This window comes from Leucoraja erinacea, chromosome 15 (assembly GCF_028641065.1).
Source record: "Leucoraja erinacea ecotype New England chromosome 15, Leri_hhj_1, whole genome shotgun sequence".
NCBI classification, from domain to species: Eukaryota; Metazoa; Chordata; class Chondrichthyes; order Rajiformes; family Rajidae; genus Leucoraja; species Leucoraja erinaceus.
Genome location: NC_073391.1, coordinates 6,989,874 through 7,011,575, shown reverse-complemented (window position 1 = coordinate 7,011,575; position 21,702 = coordinate 6,989,874). Strand labels below are relative to the sequence as shown.

The window sequence follows — 21,702 nt, the reverse complement described above, 5'->3', positions numbered from 1 at the left end:
CTGGGCCTGCACTTCATCCTCCAGCACCTAGACCGCCAGGGAACCTGTGCGAGGATTTTGTTTTATTGGTTTTAGCTCTGCATTCAACACCATTGTGCCAGAGCTACTGCGCTCCAAACTTTCTGAGTTGACTGTGCCTGAACCCCTCTGTCAGTGGATCACCAGCATTCTGACAGACAGGAAGCAGCATGAGAGGCGGGAAAGCATATTTCGGACCCGCAAACGCTCAGCATAGGAGCACTGCAAGATGTGTACTCTCCCCTCTCCTCTACTCTCGCCACATCAATGACTGTACCTCCACAGACACCTCTGTCAAGCTTCTCAAGTTTGCGGATGACACAACCCTGATTGGACTGATCCAGGATGGGGATCTCTGTACTCTTTTCAGTTTGACATTTTTCCTATAACATGGTGCCCAGAATTGGTCGGTGGGGGCGCTGCACTGGCGGCAGCCCTGTCAGCAGCGCGTTAGTTTTTTCAACTTTTTTAATTTTTTTGGTATGTTTTAAAGTATGTTTTTAATGTACCTTCGTGTGTTTTGTGTGGGGAGTGGTGGGGGGGTGAGGGGGAAACCGTTTCGGTCGCCTCCTCCATGGAGAGGCGACTTTTTCCAGGTCGCCTCCCCCGTGGCCTAACAGCGAGGATCGGTGCGGCCTTTCCCGGAGACGCGCCCGGGGCTCGAGGCTCCGGCGGCGGGTGCAGCATGGACTGTCAGCACGGAGCTGGGGCTCGCTGGAGGGGAGCGCTCCGTTCCGTTGGCCCGCAGCAGACGGCAGCCTGAAGCCGCGGTCTGCACAGCTCCAGCTGGCGCGGCGTCTACAGCCCGGGATCCCTCTTGGGGGACCCGGGGGGAAGAAGAAGCTTCCACCGCCGGCCCGCGGCCAACTTCTACCGCGGGTCCGGTATGGACTTGACATCACCCCTGGAGGGGAGCTTCGACCGCCGGCCCTGCAGACTGCGGTGCTTACGGCTGCGACGTGGAGGGAACTTTAAATCTTCGGCCGCCGGCCTATACCAACTGAAAGCTGCGGTCTCCGGTGGGGATGAGCCAACTCTGGACTTACCTGGACTTGTACCTTGTCCATACCATCTGGACGCCCGCAGCGACTGCTGCGGAGGGTTGAGGTCCCGACCACGGGGGAAAATGGAGGAGGACTGGCCAAATTGTGTGCCTTCCACCACAGTGATGAATGCTGTGGTGGATGTTCATGTTAAAATTTTATCGTGTTTTTGTGTGTGCCCTTTATCATTGTATCGCTGCTGACATATCATTTCACTTGCACTTTTTGTGCAATGTGACAAATAAACCGTTGTATTGTATTGTATTGAACACAATATTCTAAATGCGATCTCACCAAAGTCTTATACAACTGCAACATGACCTCCCAACTTCTATACTCAATACTCTGACTGATGAAGGGCAAAGTGCCAAAATACTTTTTGACCACCTGATATACCTGTGACACGACCTTCAAGGAACCATGCAACCATCAACCATTTCTCTGCCCACCTGGCTAATTGATCCAGATCCTGCTGCAATCTTTCACAACCATCTGCACTATTTGCAAAACCACTCACTTCTGTATCATCAGCAAACTTGCTAATCTTGCCCTGTTCTGTGACGTTTTACAGAGTGCTGGTGTAATTCAGCGGGTCAGGCTGAGTATAGATGTTGGGAGGTCAGGTTGCAGTTGCATAAGAAGTTGGTGAGACGGCATTCAGAGTATTGTATTCAGTTCTGGGCACCATGTTATAGGAAATATGTCATCAAACTGGAAAGGGTACAATGAAGATTTATGAGGATGTTGCCAGGACAAGAGAGCCAGAGCTATAGGGAGAGGTTGAGTAGGCTGGGACTCTATTTCATGGAGCACAGGAGGATGAGGGATGATCTAATAGAGGTGTATAAAATCATGATTTGAATAGATATGGTTGAGTCTTTTGCCCAGAGCAAGTGAATCGAGGAGCAGAGGACATAAGTTTAAGGTGAAGTGCAAAATATTTAATAGGAATCAGTGGGGTATGTTTTTCACACAAAGGGTGGTAGGTGTATGGAACAAGCTGCCAGAGGAGGTAGTTGAGGCAGGGACTATCACAACATTTAAGAAGCAGTTAGACAGGTACATGGATAGGACAGGTTCGGAGGGATATGGATCAAACGTGGGCAGGTGGGACTAGTGCAGATGGGACATGCTGGGCCGAAGGGCCTGTTTCCACACTGTATCACTCTATGACTATCTTTCCCTCTCAAACCCATTTTCCTGCCTTCTCCCCATTACCTCGGACACCCGTATCAATCAAGAATCTATCAATCTCCTCCTGAAAAATGTCCATTGTCCTCCACAGCTGTCTGTAACAATGAATTTGACAGTTCACCACCCTCTGACTTAAGAAATTCCTGCTCATCTCCTTCCTAAAGGAATGTCTTTTAATTCCGAGGCTGTGGCCACTGGCCCTAGACTCTCCCACTAGTGGAAACGTCCTCTCCAAATCCACTCCATCCAGGTTTTTACCATGCTGGGCCAGACGGCAACAGCTTCACACCGTGTCCCAAAGCTCGTGTCCTGTCCTCCATCACCCAAGGCAGCAGAGACATTATAGGAGAGGGCAAGCACCGTAACAAAGTAGCTCACGATGGTTTGGGTAACATTCAGGAATGTCTATGCATGTCACATCATGAATATTACTGAAGAACGGTCTTGACCCGAAATATAATCTATACCTTTTCTCCAGAGATGCTGCCTGACCCACTGAGTTACTCCAGCACCCTGTGACATGTCACCTATCCATGTTCTCCACAGATGCTGCCTGACTCACTGAGTTACTCCAGCACTCTGTGACGTCACCTATCCATGTTCTCCACAGATGCTGCCTGACTCACTGAGTTACTCCAGCACTGTGTGAAACATCGCCTATTCATATTCTCTGCAGATGCTGCCTGACCCACTGAGTTACTCCAGCACTTTGTGACTATTTTCCCTTCACCCATCTGCCCAAGCCCACTCTCCCCCCTCCTTTCCAATGTTCCTTTCCACCCATAAACCTCTCTCTGCCTTTACATTTCACTCCTCTTTCAAATCTGTTCTACTTATCTACATGCATTTTTCTTCTTCACTTTTTAGTCATAGAATGATGCAGTGTGGAAACAGGCCCTTCAGCCCAACTTGCCCACACCGACCGACATGTCCCATCTAAATTCATCCCACTCACATGCATTTGTACCAAATATCGATCTAAATCTATCCTATCCATGTACGTGTCCAAATGTCTCTTAAACATTAGGATCGTCCCAGCTTTAACTACCTCCTCTGCAGCTCATTACATACACCCAGCACCCTTTGTGTGAAAAAGCTATCTCTCAGATTCGTGTTAATTTCTGAAATATTGGTCATAAATTTGGTGCAAAAATGCTCCAAAATAATGCTCAGAATGCATCAGAGAGCATCTAACACCCCTGAGCATCGAGGGACTTCACGCTTCGCGCTCGCGATGTGCGCAGCGCGCACATTATTTCACATTAAGTTTTTTGTAATCCTGTCATGCCACCCCCCTTTTTGAAAAGCTTCGTACGGGCCTGGTATTCATGCCCTGCAAGACTGGTGCTGTCCTCTCTGTTGTCTCTTTGTCTGCTTCCATTAAGTAAACCTCTTCAGTGGTTTCGCCTATTCATCCCATCTGGGACAACTTTATTTATCATGAGCTTGTATCTGAGAGTGTCAAGTCACCATTACTTTCTGCCACAATTAGTAACAATCTCATGTGGGCTTCATCTGTTAATTCTGGCCAAATTGTAGCTGCCAGGATATTTAAATTGAGTAAAGGCTTCTGTGCTGCTACTCCATTTTGGTCAAGTTAAATGTGCCTTTTGCAGAATTGGGACAAGCTGCTGAATGGTGCCAGTTTGGCTGTGGCCCAGATAAGAGTGGCAGGGAAAGAATGCCAATTGCATGAAACGGATTGAGTGAATACATTCACATTGTAAATAATGTTGCAAAGTTTTACTTTGCTAGATGTTGATTGGGTTAAGTGTTGACCCTCGTCTGGGTTTCTTGAATATCAAAGCACATGTTGCATAATTCATGTTTGTTAACTTGCAGCTGGAAACTTCATCAGATACATTGTATTAGTCACTGTATTATTGGGTTGGGGAACTGTCTATCAAGTACTGTGTTAATCGATATCTGTTATTGGACTGTAAAGAAACCACCCCCATATGGTTCGGCCCCTCAAGGTTCAGGGACCTATGAAAGGTAGCTGCCGCGAGGTCCTGTGTCGATCTTCTGGGAGAACGCTTGGGACTGCGTGACCTTTTGTAGTGTCTCTGCTTGCACGAGGCTAGAAGGGCCTGGCAAGGATCGAACCCGGGGTGGTTAGGTGTAGTAGTGGGAACTGTTATTGTGTTTTCCAAAATAAAGCTTATTTGCACAAGTGCTTGACGCAGTATTTTATTGACTGAAACTAGACTGGGGGGAGCTAAGAACGAGCTATTTACACATCCTACTACCGTGGTGGTAGTATACCTGTCTTCTTTTTGCTTCCTTCATTTGTCTTCCTGCACCCTTCTGCATGTCTGTTTTTCCAGCGTATCTATCTATGTTGTGCTGTTGAAGTAATTGTCCACTGTGAATGCCCACCGTGTAGCAACCTCCATGATCCTGTCATGGTATATCTTTTCTCGATTCTATCTGCTGTGCTTTGATAGTTCCAAAGATAGGATTGATATATTTTTGGTTGATTACAATAATATCCACTTTGTAGCTATTTTGATTCTTTGGCTTTGTCACCTTCAGAGAGCATTTCCCAGCAGACTTTAATGTAGCCTTAATGTGCATCAGAATTACATTACTTCGTATTAACTGCAACACTTTCAGATTGGTGGTGTGCTCTTGAAATGTCACTGGTTGACCTTACACCGTTATCTTATGGGTCTCGACCCGAAACATCACCCATTCCTTATCTCCAGAGATGTTGCCTGTCCCGCTGAATTACTCCAACCTTTTGTGTCTATCTTCGGTTTAAACCAGCATCTGCAGTTTCTTCCAACACATTATCTAAGCATTGTTCTACAGTATTGACTGTGTTTGGCATGAGGTACATTGTGCTTATCTGCTACTCTGAATCTGACTGTCTCTGTCGCTGAATGTCTAATTTCACCCACTCCATGGACTTTCAATGTTCACTTTATGGTAGAAATTGTTTTCTATTTCACAACATGAGCACTCTTTCCCACACATAGGACATTTCTTTAACAATCACTTCTATTGCTCGCCAAGAAAATTCCAACATCTAAGTGACCTTGGTAATGTTATTTCCTATTCTGTTTTTTGTCTCGCACTTTGCCAGATTTACTTTACACTATTGGCCATCCAACATGAATGGAGGGCTTTGTATAGCTTTGCAGCTTAGTATGACTGTATGTACTTTACTGGAGTTAATTGTATCTCACGTAAAACCCATCCCCACAGGATGGGCCCCCGGATTCCACAAATAATTTGGTCTCTGATGAATGAGTTTTCAAGTCTGTGAAATTTCAACAATTTGTTAACAGCCTTAACTCATTTCAGAAACTATCAGAGGATTTCACCCTTTTCCTGGTTGCCAGTAAAAAAAAACAGTCATGCTTAACTGATTCATTTCTAGACGAGTAGCAGTATGGTTGCAGTGTATCTAATGCACAATCTAGGGTCTGATTTGAGGACTTTGTGATTTGGTGCAATTCCACGTGATCAGTGAGTTGCAATAGCATCTTTCTTTCTCATCTGGTCTGGCTTGTCTGCCAAAATGCAGATCAATATGAAGTATAAACCATTCCCTGCTTGGACACCATTCTTTAGATAGGCTATCTGCCTGGAAGTCCACTGGTTCAAATAGCTTTATTTCTGTAATTTCAATTGAATCATAAAATTTGCTGTCACTGTGTGATATGTCCAGTGCCTATGTTTCAAAATTTCATCAACCATTACTTCTCTCAGTAAGTATCTTCTTTCATTCATTGTGATTGCTGGTGGATTAGGTAATAATTTAAACTAACAAATTGGTATTTATTTTATTTATATAATAACAGCAACTTTTGCTGCAGGACCATTCCATACAGTAGGTTTCTCTGCAGTTCAGATAGCCTGTGGTACAATGTGGCATTATACGGAACAGCTGATCACAACCCACTTTCCCAAAGTGCCACTAACTGAGATTACATGTATTACACCTGCCATCAATGCTGAGCTGACAGGCATATAATTATGTTATCTGTTTTTTTCTCACTTTGTGAACAATGGTACCATGTTTCAAACATCAGGTGAAGAGCACTGGAAAATAATAGAGTTTCCACTGTAATCTCCACTTGCTTCGTTTAAGTGCTTGGGATTAATTTTAGCTGAATGTGGTGATTTATCGACTTTTAATAAGTGCTCTATCTCTATGTTGTGGCCTTTTTAAGTGAAGTTAGAGGCAAATATATATTTGGAACCATCTGCAATCCACACCTCCTACTTGCACATTTAGATTATAGTGTTTGATTCCATTGTTCCGTACTCTTCACAAATCTTTTTCTCTTAATGAATTTATAAAACATCTGAGAGTTTTCAGATATTTTTTTTTCCATGCACGCTCTGTCTACAAAACCTCTTTTCAAATTTCACCCTTTCACTTAAATATTCATTGAGTTCTGAAGAGATGCAGCATGAAAACAAGACCTTCGGCCCACCGAGTCCAGTCACTTATTTATATATTTACTCTCTCCATAACGTCTTCAACTCTACCACTCATCTACACATAGGCATCTAAACGCAGTCAATTAACATACCAACTTGCACATTGTTGCGATATGGGGGGAAACTGGAGCACCCAGAGGAAACCTTCATGGTCAGAGGGAGAATGTGCAAATTTCACATAGATAGCACCCCTGGTCAGGATTGAATTTGGCTCTAATGCAGTTCCTACCAGCTGCACCACAGTCCTGTTAAATGATTTGAAATGTTCTGCAGTGTTGCGATGTAGGTATCAGTTTTCTTTTCTTTTTTTTGTCCCATTATACATGTTTCCTTGTGTGTTATTCAATATCAAGCGGTTGTACAGTTTTACAATTCCTTCTTTTTTCCTTTTTGGGAATCATTTCAATGAATTCTCCTTAAATGTATCCCATTTCTTTGATGCTGATTTACCTTCAGGATACTGTTTCCATTCCACTTTTTCAAAATCACACCCTACTGTGGTGAAACGACCCAAAACGTAATTTAGGACTTTCCCTCTTGTTCATCTTTATCTGTTCCCCTAATTATGTTAAAATAAGTCACACAGTTAAGGGAGTAGCGACAAAGATCTGCAGATGCTGGTTGTTGCACAAAAGGACACAAAGTGCTGGAGAAACTCAGCAGGTCAGGTAGCATATCTGGAGAGCATAGATAGGTGACAATAGAAATGTCCCCTATGCGTGTTCTCCGGAGATTCTGTGTGACCTGCTGAATTACTACAGCATTTGTTTCCAAAATAAGTTTACCTGGCTAACATGACTCACCCAAACAAGAGCAATTAGTTAACAATTGGTTGTTCACTTTCTATGGCTAGAAAAATATTGCTACATCAGCATAAAATTCTGAACTCTCAAGCAGTTCAGTAATGCTAGTTGCGAAAACGTCATCATGAAATCTACTATTTAACCTTAACATTGCTACCTATCCCATTTATTTACCCATTCACAAGACCACTGGGGATGAAATTTTCTTTAAATTTTTCCCCACCGACCATAGTTAAATCAGCTGTATGATCTTCAGAACACTGTGAAATTAGTCGTGTATTATTCAAATACAAGTCCTATTCCCATGCATGTACAGAGAAAAACACTCATTCCATGTGCAGTGCCTTGTAAATCACATTCAAAATTACACCATGCTATCATTCTTAATAAATAGGTTCAATGTTCAGAGCCTGAATTATTGCAATCGGTCTCCATATGTCTGGTATTAGATGTTTTCATGTCAACTCAGTGGATAATAATATATTTAATAATGATTTCATTTGTTACAACTTGATTGGAGAAACTATGGTATTTATTCAGAATGCTGTTGTATAAATAAGGCATCTGATGATCTTATCTAGCTGGGGCTTTGTAACTGCTATTGAACTACATTTATTTTAAATGCCACCAGGAAAATAATGCAAACGGTTGTTTATATTCATAGAATGTGCCTGCCTGATTTTGATAATAGATTGTAATCTTTCTGTTCTGTCACTGATGCTGTAGATAGTGGGAATGACTCAACTTACTTAGTTAAAGGGTCACCCCGCGTTTGCATTCATTGATGCTCAGCAGGGTTAGGGAGAAACATATGCTTGTGTCACAGCTGGCAACCAGTTAGAATCATGGAGTCATAGAGTGATACAGTGTGGAAACAGGCTCATCGGCCCAATTTGCCCACACCGGCTTACATGTCCCAGCTCCACTACTCCCACCTGCCCACGTTTGCACTACTATTGTTTGTTTTCTTCAGTATTCAGTATTTATTCAGTACAATCTTGTTGTATCTCTTGTTGCGTTCTGCAGCCGGGGAGTGGGTCAGCTTCAGGCGGGTGCTGCCGGGGGCCGGTGGGAGGAGCGTCCTGCAGCCTAGGGAGCTCAGCTTCAGGCAAGGCTGTTGGGGGAAGGTGGGGAAGGGTGGAGCATCCTGCAGCCGGGGGAGGAGGATGACTTCAGGTGGTGGCCAGTGAGGAAGGGCTTTCTGGAGGGCTAGTATAGGTGCTGTGGGCTGAAGGGACTGGTTTCCAGAGGGCTAGTTTGGACATTGTGGGCCAAATGGATTATTGGGCTAGTCCTGCAGAGTTGGGAACAGGGAGACTTCAGATAGGGGCTGGAGGGAGCGTTCTGTAGCCAGGGGAGGGGGAGGGCTTCAGGCTGGGGTTGGTGGGGGAGGGGGAAGTGCTGCCATGGCCTGCCGCTGGGGGGGGGGGGGGGGGGGGGGTGTGGGGGGGGAGGGCACCCGGCCCCTCAATCCCCCCACTCTCACTCCTCACTTCCCCAGGATCTTGAGTTTGCAGCAATTGAGCAGGCTCCGTGCTCCGGGCCGCCTCCACGCACCAGGAGGCTTCTGGACCCACAGATCACTCACTGATGGCTTCTGGAGCTACAGTTCACTCACTCACAGCTTCTGGGCCCACAGTTCGCTCACTCATGGCTTCCAGAGCCACAGTTCATCCACTGACGGCTTCTGGAGCCATAGTTCAGTTACCGACGGTTTCTGGAGCCACAGTTCAGTTACCGGCGGTTTCTGGAGCTACAGTTTGCTCACTGACGGCTTCTGGAGCCACAGTTCAGTCACGGCTTCTGGGCTTCCTGTCTTCCGGGCTTCCGGGCTTGCTGACTGACTCATACCCGACTTGTGGATTTACACCCGGCCTCCGGGGCTTTATTCTCCTCACCACCGGAATGGGCGTTACCTTCATGGTGACTGATAGGTGAGAAGACCAATCTGCTCATCTCACGATTTTTTAAAACCTACATAAGTAAGAATTTCATTGTTCTATCTGGGACATATGACAATAAAACACTCTTGACCACTCCAAACCTGTCCTATCCATGCATCTGTCTAACTGTTTTTTAAACATTGGGATAGTCCCTGCCTCAATTACCTCCTCTGGCAGCTTGTTCCATACACGTGTGAAAAAGTTACCCCTTAGATTCTTATTAAATTATTTCCCTTTCACCTTTAACCTATGTCCTCTGGTCCTCGATTCACCTACTCTGGGCAAGAGAGTTAAAATTTAAGATGAAGATAGACACAAAATGTTGGAGTAATTCAGCAGGTCAGTCAGCATCTCTGGAGAAAAGGAATAGGTGACGTTTCGGGTGTGACCCTTCTTCAGAATTCAGCCTATACTCAGCTCTCGGGGGAGATTGTTTCTGTCTTCTAGTGGTGCTAAATGTGACAATTTCACGTGGACTTCAACATTTATATTCCCTGACGTCTCTCTTCATCAATTTAACCCATCAAGGTACATCAAGGAGCATCAGTGCTAGTGGGTCCGCACTCATAGAAGGGTTACATGTGAAGGTGATGCAATGATATTCAAATAAATATATATCATTTTACAGCACGAGAACAGACCCTTCGGCTCACCAAATCACTGATCATCAAGCTACTCATGTACACTCGTCCTATTTTATTCTTCACACATTTCCATCAACTCTCTGCAGATTTTACTACTTAGCTACACATAACAAGCAATTTACTGTGGTCAAATAACCTACTGTCATGCATGTCTTTGTGATGTGGAAAGAAACGAGCAGACACAGAAGGGACCCACAGCATCACACAGAGAAAAATAATTCTCATAATCTCCCCCTTTGGGCAGCGTACAATCCAACGGTATGAATATTGATTTCTCTAACTTCAAGTAACCCTTGCTTTCCCTCGTCCCTCCACCATCCTAGTTATCCGACTACCACTCTCCTCCTGATTAAATATTATTGATTGTATGCCGCGTTGTCACCTTCCCCTCAGCTAATAATGAACCATTCTACATTTCCTTATCAGCATCTGCTTTGATCTGTCATTTTCACACCTTACCCTTCCATATCTCTAGACTCCCTCTCCCCTGATTCGCAGTCTTGAAAAAGAGCCTCGACTTGAAACATCACCCATTCCTTCTCTCAAGAGATGCTGCCTGTCCCGCTGAGTTACTCCGGCATTTTGTGTCTATCTTCGGCAGGGCCGGCCTTAAGCCGATTGGACCGATTGCTCCCAATTGGGCCCCGCGTCTAAGGGGGCCCCGCGCTAGAGTAATCAAAAGATCCTAGAGCTCCACAACTGTTCCCCTGCAACGCTGCGGGAGGCATAACTGAACCAGCGTTGCTTTCGTCCGTCTGTCCGCACGTTCGCTCGCTCTTGGTGCCAGCGCTTCTCCCCTCAGATTACGCCAAACAAACACATACACACAAACAGCATGTCCAGCAGATCAGTGTGGGCCGAGACCAGGAGTAGCTTTGAGGAGCTGGGCAAAGGATGACACCAGGAGTAGCTTTGAGGAGCTGGGCGAAGGATGACATCAAACGGGTCATAGCAGCTATCGAAAAAGTATGGAAATGGTAAGAGGGAAATTAAAAAAAAAAACAATGAATTTCCTGAAAACCTGAAGGATTTTTCCGATCTCCACCCCTCTTTCTTCCCGGGAAGATGTGGTGAACAATACAGGGAGGGCAGGGCTGGGGGTTGGAGCAATGTTTACAAACCTCGGCCTCAGCTCACACCCGTCCGCTCGAACCCCAGCTTCCGTTCCCGCCGTCGGCCCTTCCCTCCCTCCCTTCTCTTCTTCCCTCCCTCCTTCCTTTCTCTCTTTTCTCTTCTCCCCTTCCCTCCCTTCTTCCTCTCCTTCCTCTTTCTCTTCTCCCTTCTCTCCGTCCTTCCATCCCTTCTTTCTCTTCTTCCCTCCCTCCCTTTTTTTCCACTTCCCTCACTCCCTTCTCTCCTTCCTCCCTTCTCTCCCTCCCTTCTCTCCTCCCTCCCTTCTCTCCTTCCCTCCCACACACAGACACACATAACGCACAGACAACTAGCATACACACAACTAAGACACACACACACACGCACACACAACTAAGTTTAGATGGGGCGGAATCCGAAAATGTAATGCCTGGCCTGGTTTTTCGCCAATAGTTATTGGTTTTCCAGTATCTAGTTAATTATTTTTGTTTTTCATTTCACAGTCACTAAAACAAGTGGTATTGTAACTATGTACTTTTCAGAGGTTTGTTACTTGTAGGCTTACATGTATGCAAATTTATATTAAAATGTAGCTTAGATCTGTTTGATCCATTAACTCACAGGCACTTTTTAAGTGCACATTTTGATTACTTTCCATTCTACCATAGAGATATGGTCTATAATAGACTTTATTTGTATTTCTATGATTCTACAGTCCTGAGCTGGGAACCTGAGGCTCACCAAAATTGTTCCCAATTGGGCCCCGCACATCCTAAGGCCGGCCCTGATCTTCGGTGTAAACCAGCAACTACATTTCCTTCCTACACATTCCGCGACCTCCCCCCTGATTCTGCTATTCATCCACACTCGCGGTAATATATCATGGCCAATTAACCTGCCAATCTGCACCTCTTTGGGATGGGGGAGGGAACCAGACCATCCAGAATGAATCCATGTGATAATAGGGAAAACATACAAATTCCACTCGCACAACAAAGATCAATATTGAACCCAGGCTGCTGGAGCTGTGAGTAACAAAACGACTTGCTTCATCCCTCTGGTTACAATGTAGAATGTTATGTCTCACATTGTCAGATGAAATTAATTCCTTTAAAAGAAAATGTAATGCTTTCCAAAAGAGGAAATGAAAAGAAGAGTGAAGAAGAGAGGAGAAAATAGAACAGGCTCAGACAAAATGATGTCAATAGCACAGATTTGACTGTGAAAATGACCTGCCCCACTAAAGCAGCGATGACATCCTGCCTGCATTTGTTTCGCTTGTGAATGAGAGCTGTGCCATTTACGAGCCTGTACTGGGTGATTGGATAGTATCGCAGAAGCCAGGACCAATGATCCAGAGACGTGAGTTCAGACTTAGCAAGGCAGTTGGGAAAACTAAATCAAGTTAATTAATTCAATAAATAGCTAGTTCAAAAGCAAAGTTAGATTGACACCGTGACGCCTGTGAAACACAGGGACAACTGGCTGACAGCACAGCTGATTTGGAACCTCCCATGCTCAGCCAAGTGAAGAAGTACAAAATGACCTTGAGATCAGATTCAAGAGGAACCAGGTGCACTTTGAATCCAGCTCTTATGCTTTATGCCCACCCTTTTAAAAAGAAGTGCAGACAAATATGTGATGTACAATAAAACCCTAATATTCTGCTATCAGAATTCCCAATGCTTTGGCATCCGACTCACCAGGTATTGTTTGTCACGCTCCCTTTATTCTCACCAGGTACTCATGAATGAATGAATACTTTATTGTCACATGTGCCGTCACAGTGAAACTCTTTGTTTTGCATATCCAAGGTATGCAACGTGTTACCACATAAAGGCCGCCGACAATGTTATGAAGTATCCCATGCCAGATCCTCCTTTGTTCATCCCCGTTCCTCCCTCCCGGTTGTTCTCCCATGCCAGGTCCTCCACTGTTCTCCCCTCCCCTCTCACAGCGGTCACCTCAATGCTGGATCCTCTTTTACTCCCACGTGACCCGTCCTCAACCGCCGACCTCAATGACCGCAGCACCGACCCAGAGTCCGTCCACGGGGTTCCATCAAGCCAGAGTCCAGCCGCAGGACTCCGTCGACCAAGAGTGCCCGTGTTCATTCGGCTGCCCACGTTCCTGTCAGACCTTTTCCGTTCCCATCCAGCCTTCTGACGGAACCTCCAGCGTTTCCACACGGAACGAGCTCCGAGCAGGTTAAGGCCCGCCGCCAAGCCTTTGGGGCCTTCCTGGTGGTCATCGAGACCGCGGAGCCGCGAAAAAGGCCTCCAGCCATGTCTTCATTCCGCAGCCACTGCTCGCCACATTTCCCACCCTCCCTTCCATTGAAGTGGCTCCTCACAATCCAGAAACAGAACATGCAGGCTTGAGGACGCCTTCAGTGTTGGCCAACTGTGCTGATGTGGCACATTGACTGGTGACACATCCAGGATGCAGATAACTATTTTGTCCTGCAACATGAGTTTCAAAAGGAGGGCAAACAACAGTTGTGCTTTTAGTTGAATCCATGAAACCTGTCATAAAATAATTTTTATATTTTATTTTAAAAATACACTAATGTGTAATTATGCATGTTTCAACACACCCAAACCAAAGTTATATTTAAAGGCACTAATAGTGTGGTGTTATCAAATTATCTGAAGAAGGGTCTCTATCCGAAATGTCACTCATTCCTTCTCTCCAGAGATGCTGCCTGTCCCGCTGAGCTATTCAAGTATTTTGTGCTAATCAAATACTCTTCCAGTTAACTGGTGTGAGATTTGTACATAATGTAATAAAGGTTCCATACTGGATATTTTTATATGCACTGTCAGTCAATTGAAATATGTTCTAAATCAAATAAAATGAAATCCGCTTGTAACTGTATTAAATGAAATCAAACACATAGCCTTAAGTAAAATGTAATCTAATTACAAAACAAAAACAATAAATTTCTGTCACAATGTTACACATATTGCATTGTGTTCATAAATAAAAGATAAGCATCTAATCGTCAATGAATTAAGGTAAAGACACAGTCCTTGCATTAGGCAAGGGAAAATAGCTATGTGGTGAAATGATTAAAATACCCATATGATTTATAGTCCGATAATGGTTCTAATTCTGTTGCTAAGCCACATACCTGGCAGGGTCTACTTTCCAATTATCATGCTCATTTGTTTTAGCATGCACAGGGAACTTTGCCAGTAGTATTGTTTACTTCACCTGATACCTCTTTTTTTCTTTTGCCATGGTAGTCATCTTATATCAGAATACATTTTATTTTGTTTAAAAGAAGACAATTAAAAAACTGAATGAGTAAAGACACACAGTGTAGGTATCTTTGTGCTTGAAAATATGACTGCAGCTGCGTGTAGATGGCTGAATAATTATATCACACAGTAAGGTGCACAGGCAGCAGTTTACAGCAAAAAAATGACCATTCCCTTCCTCCGTACTTAGATGCAGAGTGGCATTTTATATAAAATGCTCCTTTGAAAAGTGTCGATGGCCTTGTTGTGGTCCTGTAGGAATTAACTTGAAGCTATGTGCTGTTAAGAACTTCAGATGCTGGTTAACACCGAAGATAGACACAAAATGCTTGAGTAACTCAGCGGGACAGGCAGCATCTCTGGATAGAAAGAATGCGTGACGTTTCGGGTCGAGGCGTGATGCTTCGGGGTCTGAAGAAGGGTCTTGACCCGAAACGTTACCCATTCCTTCTATCCAAAGATGCTGCCTGTCCCGCTGAGTTGCTCCAGCATTTTGTGTCTATCTTAACTTGAAGCTACTTCTATAAATTTAGAAGATGCTTAACCTACACAAACGCTATTATTTCTGTACTTCTGAGTAACTAAAGACAATCTGTGATTTCAGATTCCAGTGAATGCCACCAATGCCCTTGCGTGTGCCCACCAACTGATAGTCTACACTGAGGATGCAGCAAGCTTCATGGACATGATGGATGTCATTTTTGTGTCCAGAATGATTCAGAAACTTATCATCTTCGTGGATCGAGTCAAAGATGTAAAGTATCTTATTGATGAATTCCACATATGTCACTTTATGCACCTGATCTTTCTCATTTCTCAACTTCCTTTTCAAGTTATTGGATTGTGCTTAAGCAGTGATTTCTGGAAGATGATTCCAGATTCTATTCTTTGCTAACGTGATCTTAAATGTTAACATATTGTTAACTGTTTCATTGAATGGAGCAAACAGCCTATTTCATGATTTCTTCATGAACCTGAGGAATTTGATCAGATAACCATTTAGCACGCACTCCTCTACGCACTTACTAAAGATGTTCAGGTCTATTTCAGTTTGGTAATCAGCTCTCTTTCAACAGCCTCTTTCAAATAAATCGACTGATGCACAAAAGAATAACGCACTGCCTCTGAAATAAAATAAGAAACCATATGTCGGAACAGGGCCTATCTCTTTGTGGAATACGTGAAACATTCTTTGTTTCTGTCCAACTTGAGCCTCTTCCATCACTTTTCTTTCTGATAAATCGATGACTGTTTCCTGCACACACATTGAATGTAAAAATTCTGTTATTTTTGCTGCCAAGTTCCACCCTTGTCTTACCTTCATGTAGTACCTCTCCAACTTGCCACTTGACTTTCTCAACCACTTCATCTCCATTTCAGAGAACATGCTGAAAGTCGATATTCAGAAAAAGTCCTCAGTCACGATCCAGGCAAGGTCCACAGACTCTAACAGATATTTTGACCACCCAACACTGTGAAACAAGAAGAACGTATTGGGTTCCCTTCAGTTTTTCCAAGTGTATTGTTGATGCCGCATTCTACCTGATCTGTATTCTCTTTTCCCCAGTTATAGATTCTTCTCTATCCTGATTGATAATGTCTAGCAATGTTACAAAATTTTGAGATTTAAAAAATCAAGTCTGCAATTTATCCCATCAGATAAAGCATACCAATAAGTTTAATTTGACACCTAATTCACTTTCATATCTCAAGTAATAAAAAAGTTATGGCCATTTTCATACTCGGAAATTAGCATCTTGTTCCCTATTGATTTTCTATGGACATAACAAAAAAGCTGTGATCGACGACAGTCAAAAGCCCATAACCTTCTTAAAAATTAAGAGAACTGAATGAAATTTTCAGTTATCATAGATTGAACCATTCTGAAACAAATATAAAATAATCTTACTTGGAGGACCTGAAATTAAAGCATATAATTAGTTAGTTACCCAATTGTAGCTAATTTCAAACTTCAATTACTATATCTAAAATCCATTTCTTAATAAATGATTAACATTTTTAAATAGCCTGTGTCCAAATAATATTCACAAATAATTCACAATAAAACATGATTTTTAAATCTCATTTACATCAATTTATAGGCCAAATGGAAGGAATTTAGTGTTCAATTGCTGTGGGTTCCTGTGAACGCGCTGGTTTAGAATGTTCACATTGCAGTGGATTTGTGCCCTCAAATGCCCAGAAAAATACTGCGGGATATAAAGAGCCCAAAATGAACTATTTGCTATAGAAAACTTTATAAACAGGGTTCTTAAGAAGCCCCTTTTAATGTAAAAATAAGGTACATACCTTTAATTGTTTGTTTTATAAAACCCTGGGGCTGCGAGAGGTCGCGGGTTTAGAGAGTGGTTTTTAAACTACTATAACTATTATACAAGGCCATTAAAACTAATAATACCTTTTGCGACGGGGTCTTTCAGCGATTTTCCGTTAATGATTTACTAGGCTGAACATTTTCGATTGCAACAGCCTAGTAAAAATTGCGTTCTAAACCCGCCCCCTCAAACAGCGCCAAAATCACACACACGGGGCTGGGACAGATTCTCAGCCACGATTCAGGTAGGCTTTGTAACATACCTATAATGCAGGTTCCATTTCCTGCATTTTCGATCGCACCCCCTCTCCTGGCCAAAACATGGATAGAATTTATCCTTGTTCTCATCTAGCACCCCACCGGCTCCACATTCAATGGATCATATGAGCCATCTTTCCTGTCCCCTTTCAACATTCCTAAAAAATGTTTATTCCTGGAAATTAACTCTTGCATTTCCATTAGTACTCAAGTCATTCCCAGCTCTGGTGAAGATCTGTATACAAGTTTTGTATTCAAGGTTCTGACCCGCTGAGTATTTTCTGTGTTATTTCATCAAGATAATGGTCAATCTGTGCTTTAATTACAAATACCCACTTTGCCTCATATCCCACAACAACATTCATTAACAGAGATCTATCAATGTCAGTTTTAAATTCACAATTGACCGAGCGTCAACTTCTGTTTGCTGAAGTTCAGGTTTCTATTACTTATTGCACATCAAAGCTGATTTCATCCACTAGGTTATGTCTCCAATTTGTAGATTCTTCAACAGCATAAATGGTTTCTCTCAACTCTACCAATTCCCCTCAATGTCAATCAGAACAGTTTAGTTTTTAAATTCTAGTTACAATTCTTATTTGTGTAAATGCTCCTTATTATTTTAACACTCCAGGTGCAAGTATCATTCTGGCTGATTGAAATTTTGAGGACGTAATGAAGTGTACTGATGAGGGTGGTGCAGTGGATTTGGTTTACATGGACTTCAGTAAGGCCTTCAGCAATGGAATCCAGAGAAAGTTGGCAAATTAGATCCAAAGTTGGCTTGGAAATAGGAGACATAGATTGACTGTAGCGGGTTGTTTATTTGATTGGATAGCATTGACTTGTGCTGTTCCACATGGATCAGTGGTAGAACCCTTGCTATTTGAAATATATATAAACGATTTGTATGTGGATGTCGGAGTCATGCACATTTGCAAGTCATGTAAGTTTGCAGGTGATATGAAGATTGGAGGCATTGTCAACAGTGTGGAGGCTAGTCTTAAGGGCATGTCCCACTTCGGCGACCTAATCCTTGAGTTCTGGCGAGTTTGCCCTCGACTCATACTCGCAGCATGGTCATAGCAAAGGTATCAAAGGTATTTTATTGGTCACATTCACATATACCTAGGTGTAGTGAAGTGAAATGCTTCTTGCCATTTTGCAGCACATAAAGAAGGAATACAGACATAACATTAATAAGAGTTTTAAACATAAAGAACATCCCCCCACAATGGTTCCCATTATGAGGGAAGGCACAAAGTCCAGTTCCCAACCCCAGTTCACCCATAGTCGGGCCTATTGAGGCCTCCACAGTTGCCTCTACGGAGGCCCGATGTTCCAGGCCGTTCTCGCTGGGTGATGTTGCTCTGGCGTCGGGAGAGTCCTCACAGCGGCTTGGGAACCCTGGAACGCCCGCTTCCGTACTGGAGGCCGCGGCTTCCGAAGCGAACAAGGCCGCGCCGGTTGAAGCTCCACAACTGGTGATCTCATCTAGAGATCCCAGGCTCCCGGTGTAAAGTTCAGCTGGTCGCTCCACAGTCCCGCAGCTCCGCAATGTTTTCCTCAGCGATCTTCAGCTCACCGAAGCTCCAGCGCGGCGACCTGGGCAAGGCATCGCCCGCTCCGCGATAGCGCTCCAGCGCTGTGCCACCGCCGAAGTCGAGGTTCTGGGCAGTCCACGACAGGAAACGCCGCTCCAGGCCCGCTGGTAGGCCGCGAGGACGGGTCGAAGCTGCAGCCCGGAGAAAAGCTGCCTCTCCGACCAGGTAGGGACCCTGAAAGGTAGTTTTGAAAGGTAGTTTCCCCCCCCCCCCCCCCCACCACACCCCCCACATAAAAAGGTCTAGACCTCCAAACAAAAAAACACTTTAACTAACTAAAATGAAAATAAAAATATGAAAAGACAGACAGCTGCTGGCGGGGCAGCCATGCACAGGACAGCGCCCCCTAGATCTAGGAGGTCTTCGTAACTCTCCTTCATGCTCGAGAATGGTCTACGCATACTCGAGGCCTCAGCTAGGTTGCGGCGTTTTTTTCAATATGTAAAAAAATGCCCGCGAGTAAAAAAAGGTCGCCATGGGAAAAATCGTGGGTTTTTTCTTTACTCGTAGGTTTAGTCGTACTAGGTTGTAGTAGGTCGGCATGTTTGTCATAGGTAATCGAGGGTAGTCGAAGGTAGTCGTAGATAGTCTTCATGATAGACGAAGGGAGGTCGAAGGAGATCGAAGGAGGTCGTCTTCACTCTCCAATATTCGGTGTCCGATTTTCCCGAAGTTAGTCATTGCTATTCGTAGCTAGTGGAAGCTGGTCTTCAACATAGTCGAAGGAGGTCGAAGGAGGTCTTCTACATAGTCAAAGGAGGTCTTCAACATGTCATTTTTTCAAACTCTTCTAAACTCGCCAATTAGGTCGCCAAAGTGGGACAGCCCCTTTAATCTCCAGGGTAATATTGATGTATTGGTGAAACAGGCGCAGAAATGGCAGGTGTATTTAATCCTGATGAATGTGAGACAATGCATTTTTGGAGTAATAATGGGACAAAGTCATACAGTATACAATGAATGGTAAGGTCCCAGGGAGCATTCAGGAACTGGTGGACCTTGGCACACATCCAAAGATCCCTGAATAGTGGAAAAGTCATGTTTGTAACCAAGCAATTTTCTTGTCAATTACTACTTTCTGTAACTTTTGAATGGCTGCTTTGTGCCTCAAGATAAAATTTGAGGTAAATTTGTGATATAGTGCTTTTCAGAATCCATCCATCCATACCAGAAACACTCCAATATTGTGTGTTGGTGTAAAAAGCTTTTGCATTAGCAATTTTAACAAAGAACATTTCATACATTTATCATCAGAATTAAAGTTTCAAGCTGGAATGGCAAGCTATTTAAGTTTCTAAAGTCAATTCGGCCCCTGGCAGTTAATTATGTTAACATTGTTATCTGAGCACAGTTAGCCTTGTTCCAAATGAATCACTCTTTGAAAATGATTTCTCTGCATGAATTTTCAAATTTCAGTGCCTTCAGAAAACAGTACGATAACGCATTTAAAATTGCTGGAAGAACAATATATTAATCAGTATCTTGGGAATCATAGGCTAGCGTAATATTATGATGGAACTAAATTTTGAAATGTTGTCAAATTGAATTCCACCCATTTAAAAAAAAGGCATTTATTTTCATTGATCCACCATTTTAATGTTGTGGATGATCAGAATCACAAAATAATGTAGGTCAGGCAAGCTGAATTCTACCAAGTTATACACCTTTATCTTCTAGCTGGGCTTTCTGATTGTTTGATGTAACCAATAAAAGCTCAGTTGATCACTTGAAGAAAAGGGTTTTCTGGCAGAAAATCAGGAGGAAATTATTTTCAGATATTTCAGCTCGTGATATTGAAGCAGGCATGGAACTGCAGATATTGGTTTACAAAAAAAGGAGTAACTCCGAGGGCCAAAATGCATCTCTCGATAGGCTGCGTTTTGGGTCAGATTTCTTCTGCAAGCTGAAGTTGGGATCACGGAGACATGACTCCAGGGGGATCAAGGCTGGGAGCTGAACATCCAGGGATATTCAATATTCAGGAGGGATAGACAGAAAGGAAAAGGAGGTGGGGTAGCGTTGCTGATTAGAGAGGAGGTTAACGCAATAGAAAAGAAGGACATTAGCTTGGAGGATGTGGAATCGATATGGGTGGAGCTGCAAAACACTAAGGGGCAGAAAAAGCTAGTGGGAGTTGTGTACAGGCCACCTAACAGTAGTAGTGGAGTTGGGGATGGCATCAAACAGGAAATTAAAAATACGTGATAATTGGTGACTTCAATCTACATATAGATTGGGTGAATTAAATTGGCAGGGGTGCTGAGGAAGAGGATTTCTTGGAATGTATGCGGGATAGTTTTCTAAACCAACATGTAGAGGAACCAACGAGAGAGCAGGCTATTCTAGACTGGGTATTGAGTAATGAGGAAGGGTTAGTTAGCAGTCATGTTGTGCGTGGCCCCTTGGGCAAGAGTGACCATAATATGGTTGAGTTCTTCATTAGGATGGAGAGTGACATAATTAATTCAGAAACAAAGGTTCTGAACTTAAAGAAACGTAACTTTGAGGGTATGAGGTGAATTGGCCAAGATAGACTGACAATTGATTCTTAAAGGGTTGCGGGTGGATATGCAATGGAAGGCATTTATAGACTGCATGGATGAACTACAACAATTGTTCGTCCCAGTTTGGCAAAATAATAAATCGGGGAAGGTAGTGCATCCGTGGATAACAAGGGAAATCAGGGATAATATCAAAACAAAAGATGAAGCATACAAATTAGCCAGAAAAAGCAGCCTACCAGGGGACTGGGAGAAATTCAGACTCCAACAGAGGAGGACAAAGGGCTTAATTAGCAAAGGGAAAACTGATTATGCAAGAAAACTGGCAGGGAACATCAAAACTGCAAAAGTTTTTATAGATATGTGAAGAGAAAAAGATTAGTTAAAACAAATGTAGGTCCCTTGTAGTCAGAAACAGGCGAATTGATCATGGGGAACAAGGACATGGCAGACCAATTATATAACTACTTTGGTTCTGTATTCATTAAGGAAGACATAAATAATCTACCGGAAATAGCAGGGGACCGGGGGTCAAATGAGATGGTGGAA

General features: G+C 43.5%; 1 protein-coding gene across 3 annotated transcripts in view; it reads left to right on the top strand.

Moving 5' to 3' along the window:
• The window catches only part of LOC129703924 (adhesion G protein-coupled receptor A3), a 619,806-nt gene that overhangs the window by 354,504 nt on the left and 243,600 nt on the right, over window positions 1-21,702 (top strand). For all 3 annotated transcript variants that reach the window (XM_055646641.1, XM_055646640.1, XM_055646642.1), the window contains one exon: window positions 15,060-15,209. In XM_055646641.1, the coding sequence (XP_055502616.1) occupies window positions 15,060-15,209 (150 nt within the window). The remainder of the gene's footprint in view (window positions 1-15,059; window positions 15,210-21,702) is intronic.